This window comes from Rhodnius prolixus, unplaced genomic scaffold (genome assembly GCF_049639745.1).
Source record: "Rhodnius prolixus isolate KJV_2025 unplaced genomic scaffold, Rpr scaffold_1, whole genome shotgun sequence".
In the NCBI taxonomy this organism is placed as follows: domain Eukaryota; kingdom Metazoa; phylum Arthropoda; class Insecta; order Hemiptera; family Reduviidae; genus Rhodnius; species Rhodnius prolixus.
Window position 1 is genome coordinate 67,908,603 of NW_027411581.1, and position 14,559 is coordinate 67,923,161.

General features: G+C 38.1%; 1 protein-coding gene across 4 annotated transcripts in view; it reads right to left on the bottom strand.

Annotated features, from left to right (window-relative positions):
• Window positions 1–14,559, bottom strand: part of Atx-1 (Ataxin 1) — a 105,436-nt gene that overhangs the window by 5,944 nt on the left and 84,933 nt on the right. For 3 of the 4 annotated variants that reach the window (XM_074112840.1, XM_074112839.1, XM_074112838.1), the window contains 2 exons: window positions 13,083–13,136; window positions 6,085–6,945 (listed from right to left, as the gene is read on the bottom strand). In XM_074112840.1, the coding sequence (XP_073968941.1) occupies window positions 6,085–6,939 (855 nt within the window). In that variant the 5' untranslated portion in view covers window positions 6,940–6,945; window positions 13,083–13,136. Of the gene's footprint in view, window positions 1–6,084; window positions 6,946–7,209; window positions 7,539–13,082; window positions 13,137–14,559 lie in introns of those variants that run through there. The other variant, XM_074112837.1, reaches the window with a different exon arrangement.

Consider the following 14,559-nt stretch of genomic DNA (forward strand, 5'->3'; position numbering starts at 1 on the left):
CTTAACCTTTTCTCCAGCCCTTTAGAATAATTTTCACATAAAAGTTTTAGATCAACTAATACAAAAAGTTTAGAGAAAACTATTGGGGAAAATCGGAAAATCATCGGCACTTCCGGTGGGCAGACTTTATCCAGTACCTAATGGTCGCCTCCTCTCATAGCAACAGAGAAATCAAATTTGAAATTTCCACCATCGACGAACATACACAAGTTTTGTGAAATAACACCATTTCGCACTTAAGGGTTGGTCCTTAAAAGAGATATTTCTTGGTGAAAAGTGTGGAAATGGGTGATTTGACGCGATCACAATGCTTCCCTTATCTAGCGTGAGAGAAAGTAAATGAACATTGCCGATAGGGAAGGGATTAGCTATGAGGTTAGCATACTGGACTCCCACGCGGAGGTCCCGGGTTCGATTCCAGCAGCTGATCCTTTAGATTTTCTCTTCCTAGGAGCTTCTCACAGCTCACTGTCCGGTGATGGACCGTGTTGTCTGAAACGAAAGAACACTGTCCGGAGGCCGGCAGTGCACCGGAAAAAGCTCCGGGCGCTAATAACCTCAGATGTTGATCGTACTTGTAATCCCCGATCACTAATCTATTTGAACTGTGTTGTTGCAAAAAAATTACACTTATAAACGAGAATACATTCTTAATTTTTAAGAAAATTTGGGAATTTTGTCTTTAATAGGAAACAAAGGGGACAAAAAATTGTCAAAGCTGTGTGTTTTTCAACATTCGATCTTGGCGATCAACCGGACAGTTTCAATATGAGAAAGGAAACAAGAGTAAACTCTTTCCTGTCAAGAAAGAGTACTTAACTACAGTAATCAGTGTTGCCAACTTCAGTCTCTAAAACAAGTGGACCTTCTTAAGAGAAAAGGTAATTTTTGAAAGCATGCTAACAAGGCTTTAAGATTCATCCATTTTGCCGAGAGCATAGAATGCCTTTCACCCAGCTGTTTTCCACTGCCTTCTATAAAGGCATTACAATCTGACTCTAATACCTTCTAAAAACTGTCGAGAAGAAAAACTGATCAACAGTGCCCACTGACAATATTTAGGTTAGGTTATTATACTGTTATAATAATGTAGACAGGTTGTGAAGATGGGTTCTAAAAACGGAAACATGACGTAATGGTTAAGTAAAGACAGCTGCACCGCATCGAAAAATATGGTTCCAGCCAAGATGCGGTATTTTCCAAATTGAGATATTCTGTTACACAGATACGATTTTTTTTAATTCAGCGTACTTAAATATGGACACTTCCGAGAGTACCTTGAAATGGACCATTTGACTTGATTGCAATACTTCCCTTACCTAGTTAAAGAAATTAAATAAAACAACATTGTTCTTCTAAGTGATAACACTTTTAGACTAGTGCACTGCACCTCCTCACAACTTTGTACTGGTTTCATTGATTTACCAAAACAGAACATCAACTCTGCAGCAATTATTTTCACAGTTAATAAAAAGAAAAAAAGCGACGATACAAAAAACGCAATCTTTGAGCACAATAGTGAGTGAGGTGTTCCGGAGTCAAGTACGGACCGGCTCAGAGTACACAGGCAAGGCGTTATGATTAGGTGACCTTGAGATGGTGAACACGTCACCATTGGACTGCACACATTCAGACAATATCAAGTCATCACACGAACACACACACAAGAGAACTTGAAGAATGTTCAAAGGAACACAATATGTGCTGTATCTATAACAATACACACTACAAATCTAACAATACTAAACAATGTTATTGAACACTAACAATAAACACCGCACCCTGCCAGTGTTGCTATTGTTGTAAAAAGAGTTTTATATTATATACACCTTACACACACAAGTAGAAGTTATAGTAAAATGTTATACTATTCTTGTATTATAATGGCCGTGTTATTCCTTTACTACTCTCCCACTCCCAGCTGAGCTTTTTAATCATATGTTTTTACTTTCTCTTTATCCTCCAAGAGGTAGTTTTACAATCGGCCAGATTTTCAATTTGGAGAAATTCATGAGAAATGCAACTTTTTCATGTCAAACGGAAACAGCTGCAGTGGAAACTAGCACGATTTCCTCTTAGAACCGCTTTTTCCAAAACGAACCGAATTTTCCAATCTAAGGTAAATTTCCTACAAGAATTGAATTTTCCTGAGCGGTTTAGTTAGACTATTCTGTAAACTTTTTACACGCATTAAAATTAACACTCGCAGATCAATAACGTTGGCATTAATAATTTTGTCTAGAAAAGTAGGTTTTATAACCGTTTTAATGTTTGGCTGGCTTTCCTGTAAGGTTACATTACGTGTAATTTACAAACTACGAGTATAATGGTAATACGTTTAATCGTAATATGAATAATATATGAGTTATGGTTTGGGAGATGTAAGTGTTCATACCAAATAGCAATTTGCTGTTTGTTAGGTTGGCTGCTATCATCCGCCAATTGGTTAAAGTGCATTTCCACCAGAACATCTACTATCGTTGCACTAAATTCGCAATAATGATCAATCCGATTAAATCATCCTTCATCAGAAAGCCTGAGATATCATAATAAAACATACGAACTAATCTGACATCGATGTTAAAATTAATCAGTAGTCTTAATTGGAGAAAAAAGTTAATGTAATCGATTATATGTTTTACCCAACAGAAATTTCTCTTTTAATGATAAGACTAATAATAATAATACGTACAGAACGTGGAGTCACTGACATTTTCCAATAAACATTGTTTGTGTTTGTAAAACATATTTCTTATAACCATATAACACTAGTACCTCATCTACTGACAGCGTGGCCAACCTCTGTTAGAAAAAAAAAAAATCTCGTATGACCGATAACATTGTACGTCCATATCTTTAATCAATTTTTTACAATTATCAAGTATACAAATATATTATCTTCTAGTGTAAGTGTGTTATGTATTTGACAATATGTTATCTTCTAATTAGTCATCCACGAGATAAAAGTTTTATTTATATTAAAAAAAAAACAAAATATTAAAAAATGAAATTATAGCTAATCATTGGATGAAAAAAATATTAACTAATTAAGATCTTACTTGTGGTTAAAGCGACTTTAAAATCACTTACCTCATTGTAAGATTACTGAGATTTCAAGTGTAACAGTTCTCCTTAAATTTTTAATAGTAGTTAAGAGCAAACTGAAGGGGAATAGGTGAAACAAACTGATAGTCTTACAACTAACTTGTGTGTAAATATGTAAATTTGATATTTAATAAACAAAAATATATACATACCTATATATTTTTTAAAATTGATATTTATTCCCAAATTACTCTCATATTACTACTACTGATAAATTAACTATTACTAATGAATGAAATAAATCATTTTAATCACTTAATCCAAAATAGGGTATTTAGCGTCAGACTTTGAAGTCCTCTACTTCCACGACACGTAATTTGGTAATTGGAAGTAAAGTCCGCCGGCAAATGTTATAACCTTATAACACTAGTACCTCATCTACTGACAGGGTGGCCAACCTCTGTCAAAAAAAAAAAAAAAATCTCTTATGACCGATAACATTGTACCTCTACTAAAATTGACGTCACAGCTACAGATGGTGTTAGCGAAATGTGCTAGATATGTGTAAGTATATTTATCTTTCAAAAATTTAGTAAATAGCTGTACAATACTGAGCTACAATGATACAGTTGAAGAAAGGTTTAACGTCATAATGAATTCCTTCGTAAGAAATATTGACACAAAATGTGGCTGGCTTAATAAATATAGCTGGCTGGCACTGAGGATTTCCAAGTGCACACAGACAATACAGCAAAACGGAAATCAACGCACACTCCCTCTATTTCCGTCTTTTTTAACTTTTCTGCTGTTTAACAAAAGCCAGACAAACTTCCTTTGTCCTATTTCCGTCCGGTATATATATATATTTTTTTTTTTAATTTCATTTCCAGTAGTTTACTATTACATCATGTATTTGATACTTCAAAGTGCCGCAATAGAATTAGCGAGGCAATTCTCTAAATTTAACTCTGGCAATTTCTTTAGAATGGTCTGCTGAACATATTAACTTCTTACTGATATTGTTCACTATGGAAACCTCACGTTGCAAGATAAGACCCTAGAGAGAAGTATATTCCAGAAGTGCCCTAAATGTTTTTTTCCCCAGAAGAATGATTTAAATAGAACCTAAGCTCTATCAGGGCCGGATTTAGATGAAAAGAGGCCCTAGGCTATTCCACTTACGAGGGAGGCCCTTTCACCTCCCATTTTTAAGTTTGTAAATTACATGAGAGATAATAAAATACATCACTACTGTGATACTGTTGTACTGTTTTTAGTGCAATTTTAATTTTGCTAACAAATTTTTAATTTTCAAAAAAGTATTAAGGGCATTTCTGGCAGAAAAGGTGAATGAACTTCTCTTTAAAGGGTAATGCACTTCTTTCGAAAGTACGGCTTTACAAATGTATTGTGTTGGTAAGATGTAAATGTGTTTGTAAAATTTGGAAGTTCGGAGAGAATTGATAAGTCGTGCGAGGGGTTTATATCGATTTTATTTGGTGATTTTATTTCCGATGTAAACGTAATTGACAGTAAGGTAAGTAAGGTTTCCGTTCTATGGGAGAGTGCTTCCGAAACAAGGAAGAACATTTAGAATAATTGACCAAGTATTGTGGCAATAGTTAGCATTGCTGGAAGACCGGCCAGTCAGTTGTAGCCAGATTACTCCGCTGGAACGAACGGCCTTGGTAAGGAACTTACAATCTTCTTTATAGTAAAACTATATATATATATATATATGTATAAAATACGTGTACTCACAAACACATAAAATCCACGACACAATGTTATTTCTTGTGCGCTTGTTGTCAGTGATTACAATCATAGTTTTGCGTGTGTGTGAGTTAATGTGGTGGGGGCCTTGAACTCAGAGTATTATACTCCACAGGTGAGAGAGAAGCGGTAACACTGCTTGCACATACTAACTATACTATATACTCAGATCTGCCAACATACCTCTGTAAACACTAAATATCCCCTACCTTTTACATAATATGTCTTGATCATCCTCTTCTTCTTCTTATAGCTTTTTATTTTTTGTAATAAGGAATTTGCAGTTATTTTTTCACCACTTTGAGTCTGCCACATTCTTTTATAGTGTTTTTTTACATTTATTTTGATTTGAGATCCCCTTTAATGAAATTCGATATTTATAGTATTCAAACTGTTAAATGGCTTGCAAGTTTGAAACTGCTGAAGTAGCTCAATTACATACAATAAACAATTACAATTGTTCCGGCACACTCACATGACTTTCTCTTACGGCCGGAAGTAAAATTCCAGTTTGGTAATCTTTACTTTCTCTTTCTCTAGTTAAATCAGTATTTTGAACGTGTCTAATTTTCCAGTACTGAGCTTGTCATCAAAACAAACTTTTTGAGGTCTCAGTAGTTTCCTCTTTAGGTTTTTAAGAGAAATTTAAAAAGGAAAAGAAATCCTTGAAATTCTAACTTCCGATCTTCAAGGAGAGAACTTCAGCAATACATTAAAGTTAGATAATTTAATTATCGTAAACATAATGAGGTACATTCAACCGAATTGGCTCATTAGAGGGCTGCTCGCAAGGTTTTACTGACTAACTAGGAAATATGATACAAGAATTCGGAGTTTGAAGATAATGTCTAAGTTATAACCTCGAAACTGTGGTCTTCGAAGACAGGTGGGAGTGTTCCTGTCCGAGTTTTGATTCGGCGACGTCGCAGAATCCGAGCGAATAGAGGCAATCCCCTATACTCATAGATCATGTGCTAAATCCATTGTTCACTTACAGGGGATCTTGTGTTTTTAAAAGCGAAAACTCAATTTCCGTCGCGCTCGCGTTCTTACTAAGATTAGAGGAGTGGAAAGGTGTAGATGTAGGTAAGGATCATGTGCAAAGGTTGAGTCCGAGGAAAAGGCTGCGGGTTGCCGAGGTAGTGGTAGAGGAATGTTTATGGGAGCAAGTGGGGGAGGAAGGGAACACGAGCACTCAGAAATTAAAACCTGGAAGGTGAATAGAAATCATTATATGGACAAAAGAATAGATTAAAATGGACTTGCCTGAGATCTGTGCTGGCCGTAGCTTAGAGTAAGCACAGCCGTCGGCGAATCCGGCGGTGAGTCTATCCGCACAACTGTGGACGGATCCAACCGCAGCGCAGGACACGACTCCGCGGACGTTATGAAATCTTCTGTCCTCATCTCTTCCACCCGACGTAGTTCACCAGACGCCAGACGTATCAACGAGCCACGAGCGAAACTGGCCGACGGCCCAGCTCGAGATCGTTTCCTTAGGAGACGTGACTTGAGCGGCTCCTTGGCAAGCGATGGAGGCGGCGCTGCTGGAGGCGGTGGTGGAGGGAGTGTGGAGGCGGGCGCACTGCTGGCCGAGGATCCTCGAACGCTGCTGCTGCTGCTGCTGTTGGTCGACTGTGCGCTGGTTGTGGAAGCCGCTATCGACGCGATCGTCGGGAGAGACGGCGCCGGTATCTGTATGGCTTTTCCATTTCTAGTCACACTACCACTATTAGCACTATTCACTAACGGACTGTGTGGTGGACTTGTATAGGAGAAATCTAGCGGTCTTACTATGGGATATAAGTAAGGCGCGTAATGGTAGGGATAAGAGTAGAGCCGGTAAGAGGGATAGTCCTCATCGTCCTTGCTTAACGATCTACTAGCTACTGCGGCCAAGGGTGAGGTAACCGCAGATACAGGCACCACTGGAGATTGATGTGTGGTGGCCACAGAGGTGGTCGTGCCGTTGCCCGGGTGACGATACCTGGGCGGTAACGGCGGACGTAGGAATTCTGGCACCGTCGGCGGGTATAGAGGATGATGCGGTGGAAATGATAGTGCCGGAGCCACGTGGCTTGCACGTGTACCTTCTACCACTGCCCCTCCAGATGAGATCATTGCATCCTGCAACAAACAAGTAAATAAACTAAATTAAAAAAAAAAAAATGTTCTGGTGGAAAGACTCACATGACTTACTTAATTTATAATTACAAATTCTCTTACAACTTAACTACTGTGATGTTCGCTAGTGAAACCTGGACCCTCATAGTCGAGAGCTGTTGAAATGAACTGTCGAAGTTGACTCGCAGCTCGAAAAGGTAACAATAAGTTCAGAAAGTATAAGAGTACGTGGGTAAAAGATAATATTGTGACTTATGCTAAGCACACCTGACGTAAGAAGTGCTTGAAATGGCAGCCAACGTTCATCAGGAACAAGCTAATCCATGAATGCATCCAAGTGGTGATGGCCGGCAGGGAAACGCAAGACAGTGACTTTCTGGAAGGACATGGTCCATGTAGGAAACCTTAAAGAGAATCCTGAGTTTAAATACAGCAATTAGGACAGTAGATTTACGACTGGATTCAGCACCATCACGGATTACGGCCTTCTCTGGAACTTGTAAACATTTCTCTCCCACTGTACGATATAGTACACAGAGAGCCATTTTGCTCGTGTTTATTTATAAAGTTGTAAACAAATAAGCCAACATTTAGAACAAAAACCAATCAAGAATAAACAAATATAAAATATTATAAAAATCACGTGATCACCAGCTGATCAGCTACAATAATTTACAACAGTAGAAAACGGTTACAGAGGGGAAAAAATAATATAAAAAACATAAATAAATCAAATAAAATATAAACAGCTGGGCGTAACCCAGACTGTGCACTAGATCAAGGTGGTATTACTGCGATTGAAATCAGCCAATCGCTTTTTATTATTATAGTTGGCTTGCCAATCAAATAACGTATTTTATTTTTTTGTTTTCTGTTTATTTTTTTATAAAATTAAATTTACACAGACATTTACTAGTTCGCCTACGTCCTCTAGTGTATATGTAGGTAGGGGTCTCACGGGCACCACACTTGTCAGACTTCTTGAGCCGCCGGCCGGTGTGTGGTGGATGTTGACGCCTTTAATGTTGCCCCCGTATTCGTCCTTGGGAACGTCCTTCAAACAGGATGTGGAGGACAGGCGAGAATGCGTTAAGGAGCTGCTTGCTCTCTGTAGGTGTCAGGTTGTGTTAGTGGGTGCGCGTATTATTATAAGTCCAAGTGGTTTATTTTTATTTTATTTTCGAAGGCAGCATATTGAAAGTTGGCAGCACTGAAACCGGTTTAAAAATCTGGTGGGTTAAAACTAATAATAATAATACCAAATAGAACGGGATCCCTTTTATATATATATATAATGTAAATAAGAATGTTGAAACAGAAATTCACTCCTGCCAATCCATCTTTACAATCGCCTCTCCAAGGATGGAGCTCACTGCAATGCCACTTTAAGGAAAGGCGGGCGCAACTCCCCTTAAGATTGATTCTCTCAAGAGCGCATTTCTAGCTTTCCATGATTTCAGATCCCCAGAGCCCGATCATTCGATCTAGGAAGCTTTCAAACGTGGGCACTATTTTCTAAAAATCACTCGGTATGGATAATTAGAAACGATCCTTCCTGGAGTTGGGGGAAGTAAAAAGCTTTCGAAGCGTCATCTTTGTCTCAGCGGTGTAACTCTTACTTAGTTGGACTATTTTCCAAATAGGAGCCATCTAAATCTAATTAAGTTTTTGCTGCAGTGCCTCCATGTGTGGAGAATGATTACGGGGAAATTTATTGGGGCGCGGCGGAAATTGTTAGATCTAGGTCATACTGGTTGAGGGAGAGCAACAAAAAAAAAGAATAAACCAGCAGATTCTTAGTATTCTCCGAACCAAGCGAACAATAAATATGTCGGGAAGTTTGTTTGTGTTGTCCAACGTCTAAAGTACTGCTAGCTCGAGGCGGCCAATAATTGGGGGCCCGGGTGGAGACTGGAGTTCCAGGAAGTGCGGCGAGACGCTAGTTCTGAGAAGGGGCCAACACCAACTCCTTCTTCTAAGGTCCCTCTGTGTCCGTCGGGATGGAGTCAGTTCTATGGATAAACATGTCGCATGGTTTTCTTTTACCCATCATTGCCTACCTAATTGATTCGAGTTTCTTTTTTTTTACTTTCTCATTAAGAAGTTACTGTGATGAAGCAAGAAGTCGTAAAAATTTTTGAAAAATTGAACTTTCACAAGAAATGTGTTTGAAGTCACTGGAAACCGGAAAAGTGGTTTTCACTAACTGGAATCTGACGGAAGTTCACCATCCGGTCTGGGCACCAGCAGCAGACCCAGGACATTAAGCTTCTGCACTGTGTGCCCTGGAAGAGCCAGTTTTACCCAATAGATTTCCCAATATTTTGGGCATATTCCCCTAAAATGGCTACTACGATTTCTTTCAAACTTATTATCCAGAGAATTGGATACGTGTATATCAGAAACATAACTCTAGGAAAGCGCTCATTACTTTTGGGAAGACTTTGGCCCCGCCGCCTATAAAATATTAGGAATTAAATATGTAAGTCGGGAGGTGCCGCTGTGTGAGGTTCTAGCATTTCCTCAGTGTACACACACACAGACAGACAGACTGTTACCTTTACCGGAAACAGTTTTCCAAGGAACTAGATGTGAGAGGCTCGTAACATATAGAGCCATCTTCAGTCTATTATACGGTTCTTACGCCATTTATTTGACCAGAATTGGAAGAACATCCGTTCTAGGAAGTGAGTCTGCACTGGTTCTTCAATGCTACTAACAGCCGCCAACATGCTACATTTAAAATTGTGACGTAAGGGCTACCTCATTGGTTTGAAACTGTTTCTCTGGAAATGGTAATTTTAATTGGGTTTTAGGAGAACTGTGACGTCACGCTTCCTTTTCTAAAATAATATCGAATATATAAGCCATTACAATTAACTATTCTTATTGGCACAAATTCTGAGTTTCAAGACAGGAAATCTGCGTTAACTGCGGTAAAAGGAAGGCCCATGAATGTGCAAATCAGATTATTCACTGTGGGAATACGAGTATAAATAAATCGAAAAGTAGTTATTTTCCAATCAAGTTAGCAAAGCACAATAAACTTAAGAAAATCCAATCTGTTGCTTTCATAAATATAATAAAACTTAAATTGTAAACAACGAAATTATTTATAAAGAAATGTTTGTAAACAATAATGGATTTATTTTTATTCCATTACTAGAATAAAGAGTAAAGAGCTATCATTCTCAGGTAAACGGCGTGCGCGTCAGTACGAGGGGCTAGGGCTGTGAGTGTGTGGAGACTTCGTGACATCGCCCACACGAGCGGGGCCTTTCGCCCACAAAGGTCACCTTCTCCATTCCAGCTGTGACATTAACCGCTAAATAATGCACAAAATACTTGCTTTAAAATATTTGGTATGGACAAGTCGCTCGACTTTAGTTAGAGCTTAAAACAATTCTCAACGGTAGTCGAACAGTCTATGATACATTGTGGTAACAGAGTTCGATTACCAGTCTTGACCTTGGATTTTTTTTTGTATTGAATGATGATAATTTGAGATATTAATAGCAAAGTATGATAGCTATCCGCCTCCGTCCACGACACCTGGTCTGGTAGGTGGAGGTGAAGAAGCCAGCCTGAAATCGTAATAGACACTATTGCAGCTGCAATTCTCAATACTCTTACTTTAAAATCTAATTTTTATTAACATCCATTTGGTAAAGCCATATTATGAATAGAAACCCTTTACGCAAAAGAAATCCCTTTCCAACCGGCAATTTTTGCGGTTCATAATGACCCCCAAAACAGATATTATCAGTGAAAACGGATAATCAAAAAATTATTTATCGAAAGAATCAATTGCAGTACTTTCTTCAAAGCGAGTATTTAAGAGAAAATGAAAAAGGCGGGTCAAATGTAATTTTTTGTTTTGTTAATAATGATGGCACATGTTAGCAATATCACCAATCAGCTGCTAATCATAACGTTTAAACAGATGCGAACATCATTGGCTAATAATAAATGATGTAAAAATAAATTTTTAGCGCAATTGGTTGATGAAGGAACACAATTAATGTGTAATTCTATTTGAAGATTCGCAACACTTAACGTTGTAGTAGTAACAAAAGAGAAATAGACAATAAACCAGTTGACTCAGTATTTTTAATTTAAACTGCAAAATAAGAAGAAGACTAGGATCAAATAATAAACAATAAAAGTGACAGCAAGGGGGTGTTGGGGGAGGAGAAGTCCCATGAAATACGATTAGTGTTCTCATATCATGCAGTACTTTGACACTGGCAACACTGTCTGTACTATACGAGAATTTAGCGTGGGACGGGTGGCACTAACTGTCCATATAATAATGTTAGGTAGTTTTAACTGAGTAAACATTTCTTAGAACTGGACGGGAAACAATTTCTTAATTTGCAAACACCATCATTTAGTGATTATACTGTCTGTCCGTGCGTCTGCAAGACACACTTAAGTCGCCATACTGGCTGATTTTGTGCAACAAATTAAAAAGAAAAAAAAACCATTTCTTTTGTTATTGTCTTTGTAAATTTTGCTCAATTGTTTATGAGCGTGCAGTCCTCTTTCTTTGTGCAAGTGTACCATCTGTGTGGATTTCGAACCATCTGCAGACTTGACACGGTTCTCTTTTGCTACAGTTCTTTATTCTGTAGTAATTTTATTAAAATGAATAATGATGTCACTGTCTCTAAAAATAGTAAAGTAAACCTTAGAATTGCACTAATTATGGAAATAATTTTTATTCTTCACTCGCTTCATGCTGCGGGGTACTAGCAAAGCATGCTATATTTACTCTCTTAGCTAAAAAATGGTTTGGAATTGCGCACTCAAAGTCAATGACTTGGGCAAACAAATTAAAGAGAGGGGCCTTGTCGACATGGAAAGAGGTGAGATGGCCGACACCCCGGCAAGGCAAGGCCCAAACTCGCTTTCACAGGGCCTTAGCAGGAAAGGCGACAGATCTCTCCAAGAGGAGCCCAAGAAGGAAGAGGAATTCTGTAAAGCTAAGCTGTGGTTGGAGCTCTCGGAACTAAGGCAAGCGAAGAGCCGACTCAGCGCAGGAGATCTGAGTAAAACTAGCCATCGCTAGGGATCGTCTCTCGGCTGGTTGCAATAATAACCAAGCAAACTAATGGCCAATCACTGGTAACGACCTAAATTCTTTGGTAAACATTGTCTCGGAAATGGCGCTTGATTGGTTATTATTAGCCGACGATTTCCTGGACACTCAAGCCGAGCTTTAATAATTTCAGCACATAAATTAGCTGCAGAGCAGTTCCGGAGGGGGGCTGAATATTCTAAGAGTTATCTTAGTGTTAGTGTAGCTGCAACATCGATTCATTTGGGTCGAAAAAGAGAAGCAATATGCAGACAAAACTCCGATTCTGAGTATTGCAGTTAGAGAAGGTCGTGTGAGTGGGTATCCGGTGATGTCCTCTGAAGTGTGCTTTATCACGAGAAGTTCACAATGCCAAAGTAGGAGATGACAGCCTCTTTGTTCCTCCAACAGCGCACTAACCTTGAACAGTCCTTCAAGCAGAAGATACCTACAAAAAGGAATGATGGCCGTGGCAGGAGTGTTTAATGTTTCCAATAATAAAAGACATATACCATTAAGATAATTCCTGGTAGCTCGGACCAGAGATCACCCGGGAAGTTATCAGCTTTCAGCAGGACAGAGTGCGCGGACCGCGGTCATTAATAACGAGCGGCTGTCACCTGAGTCCTCCATCAGGTCAACAGATAACAAATACCGCTCTTGCTTTTTCTCCATTGTCTCTACTTGCCTTAGCTTACTCTAAGAACGAACGGCTCTCGGGAACTTGTCAATGTTTTGTTGGTTGAGTTTTTCACCGTTCCCCGAAAAATGGTGTCCCCTTGGCTGCTAGAGTCCCAAGTCTAAACACCGGTTCACTCAATTGCTGGAACAGTTGAACATGTCTCTACACTGTTCTCCATGATCGCCATTCTCTCGCTTTTCGCATTGGATTGAACGCCAAAATTGAATCGTCTAAACCCCATCTTAATGTATCCTATGTTGCAGACTCCCCTCTTCCAACCAAATTCGCAAAGAGGATCCAATTTACACGGACTCTAATCAATAAACAATCCCTCCAATAACAAATAATAAAAATATATTAAAAAAAATATTCATTTACCTTCAGTCAAAAATTCAGCGCCATTTTGTGCTGGACTGCCGCAATGGTGGCCGCCTAAAACAAACAGAAAAAATAAATGAAAAACATCAGTTGTTACGTAAGTGTTAAATATAGTCTACAATGCCAACTAAATGCAAATCAGCTGTTTCGGTATGTAATTAAGGAAAATAACTGTTCTTACATGAATTAAAAATCGTATTAGTTGATAAATATTAATGTACTACTTAAGAAATTGATTAAAATTAATTTTGTCAATAAAATCATTGGATATTATGAATGGCCATCCAATGAATAATTCAGTGTAAATGGATTTCTGCACTGAATGACCTGAGCCGATATTACTGCTAGTTAGAGGGAGGAGGTGGTTCTCGTGCCAACTGCTTGTAATCGGGTTAACTTTTTTACAGCGAATTTTCTCGGTAAATTTAAGTTTAGAGATGCCCTAAATGCGCAAAATCGGGGCACTCTCTCACTGCTGGATTACCTCTGTTGGTACTCGAAACTTATAGGACTTAAGACGAGGATATCTCCAAGTACCTCCTCAAGAATGATCTATTGTACCCCAAATCTATTGATTAAACAATACCATGAATCGACTAATAATTGTAGAGTGAACACTTACCTCTGATTGGAGTTTCATCGTTCAAGTCAACATTTTCTAACACTGAATTTAAATAAATAACAGTGAATTCGTAAAATAGGGATTTTTATGCATAGATGGGCTTGGCAACTATCGAAGATCTGTACTCTAGAAAGAAGATGCTTTGCCATCGTAAGGTTTTTAAACTTACATTTTTACAGGAACACTTTGAATCCCTTATAAATACAGTTATAAAGGAGGATTTGCCCTATATTATACAGAAAATTTGATACTTTTATCTTTTATAGAAAAAGATAAAAAATTTGTCAAAGTTGGGTGTTTTTCAACGTTACACTATTTTCGGGCACTTTTTGGACGATCAACCCTTATACAACTGTCCTACCGGACAGTTTTAATAAGTTTTTATTTGATGATAGATTGACCTAATGTCCGTTTGTCTACGGACAGCAGAACTCAAAAAACCAAAATAGAAATTTGATAATTGGTAAAACGAGTAAAGCGGCCATCAGGGTAACCCGAAATGGTAACCGATTAAGTTTTTCAATTGAAGTTACCGCCTTACTCAAAGCATTTTACACTTCTTTTTTTTGAGATTTCTCTAACAAATTACGCCATTTTTGTTGTTGTTGTTGTTTTAACTGGGCATTTGGTTGTTTTGATGCAGATCTTAATATTTAGGATACTTTGCTGAAATTTTAAAGTTGAGGATATTTTCTAAACCGTTATTGTGACTGGATTTTCACATAATCATATATATTTCTTTACTTTTATTCAGAATTAATTTTGTATTAACTAATTTTTCAAACAGTTTTGCCTTTTTGCGAGGGAAAAAGTAAATAAATGATAAATGTAAACCAGCTGTTTCAAGTCAGCTGA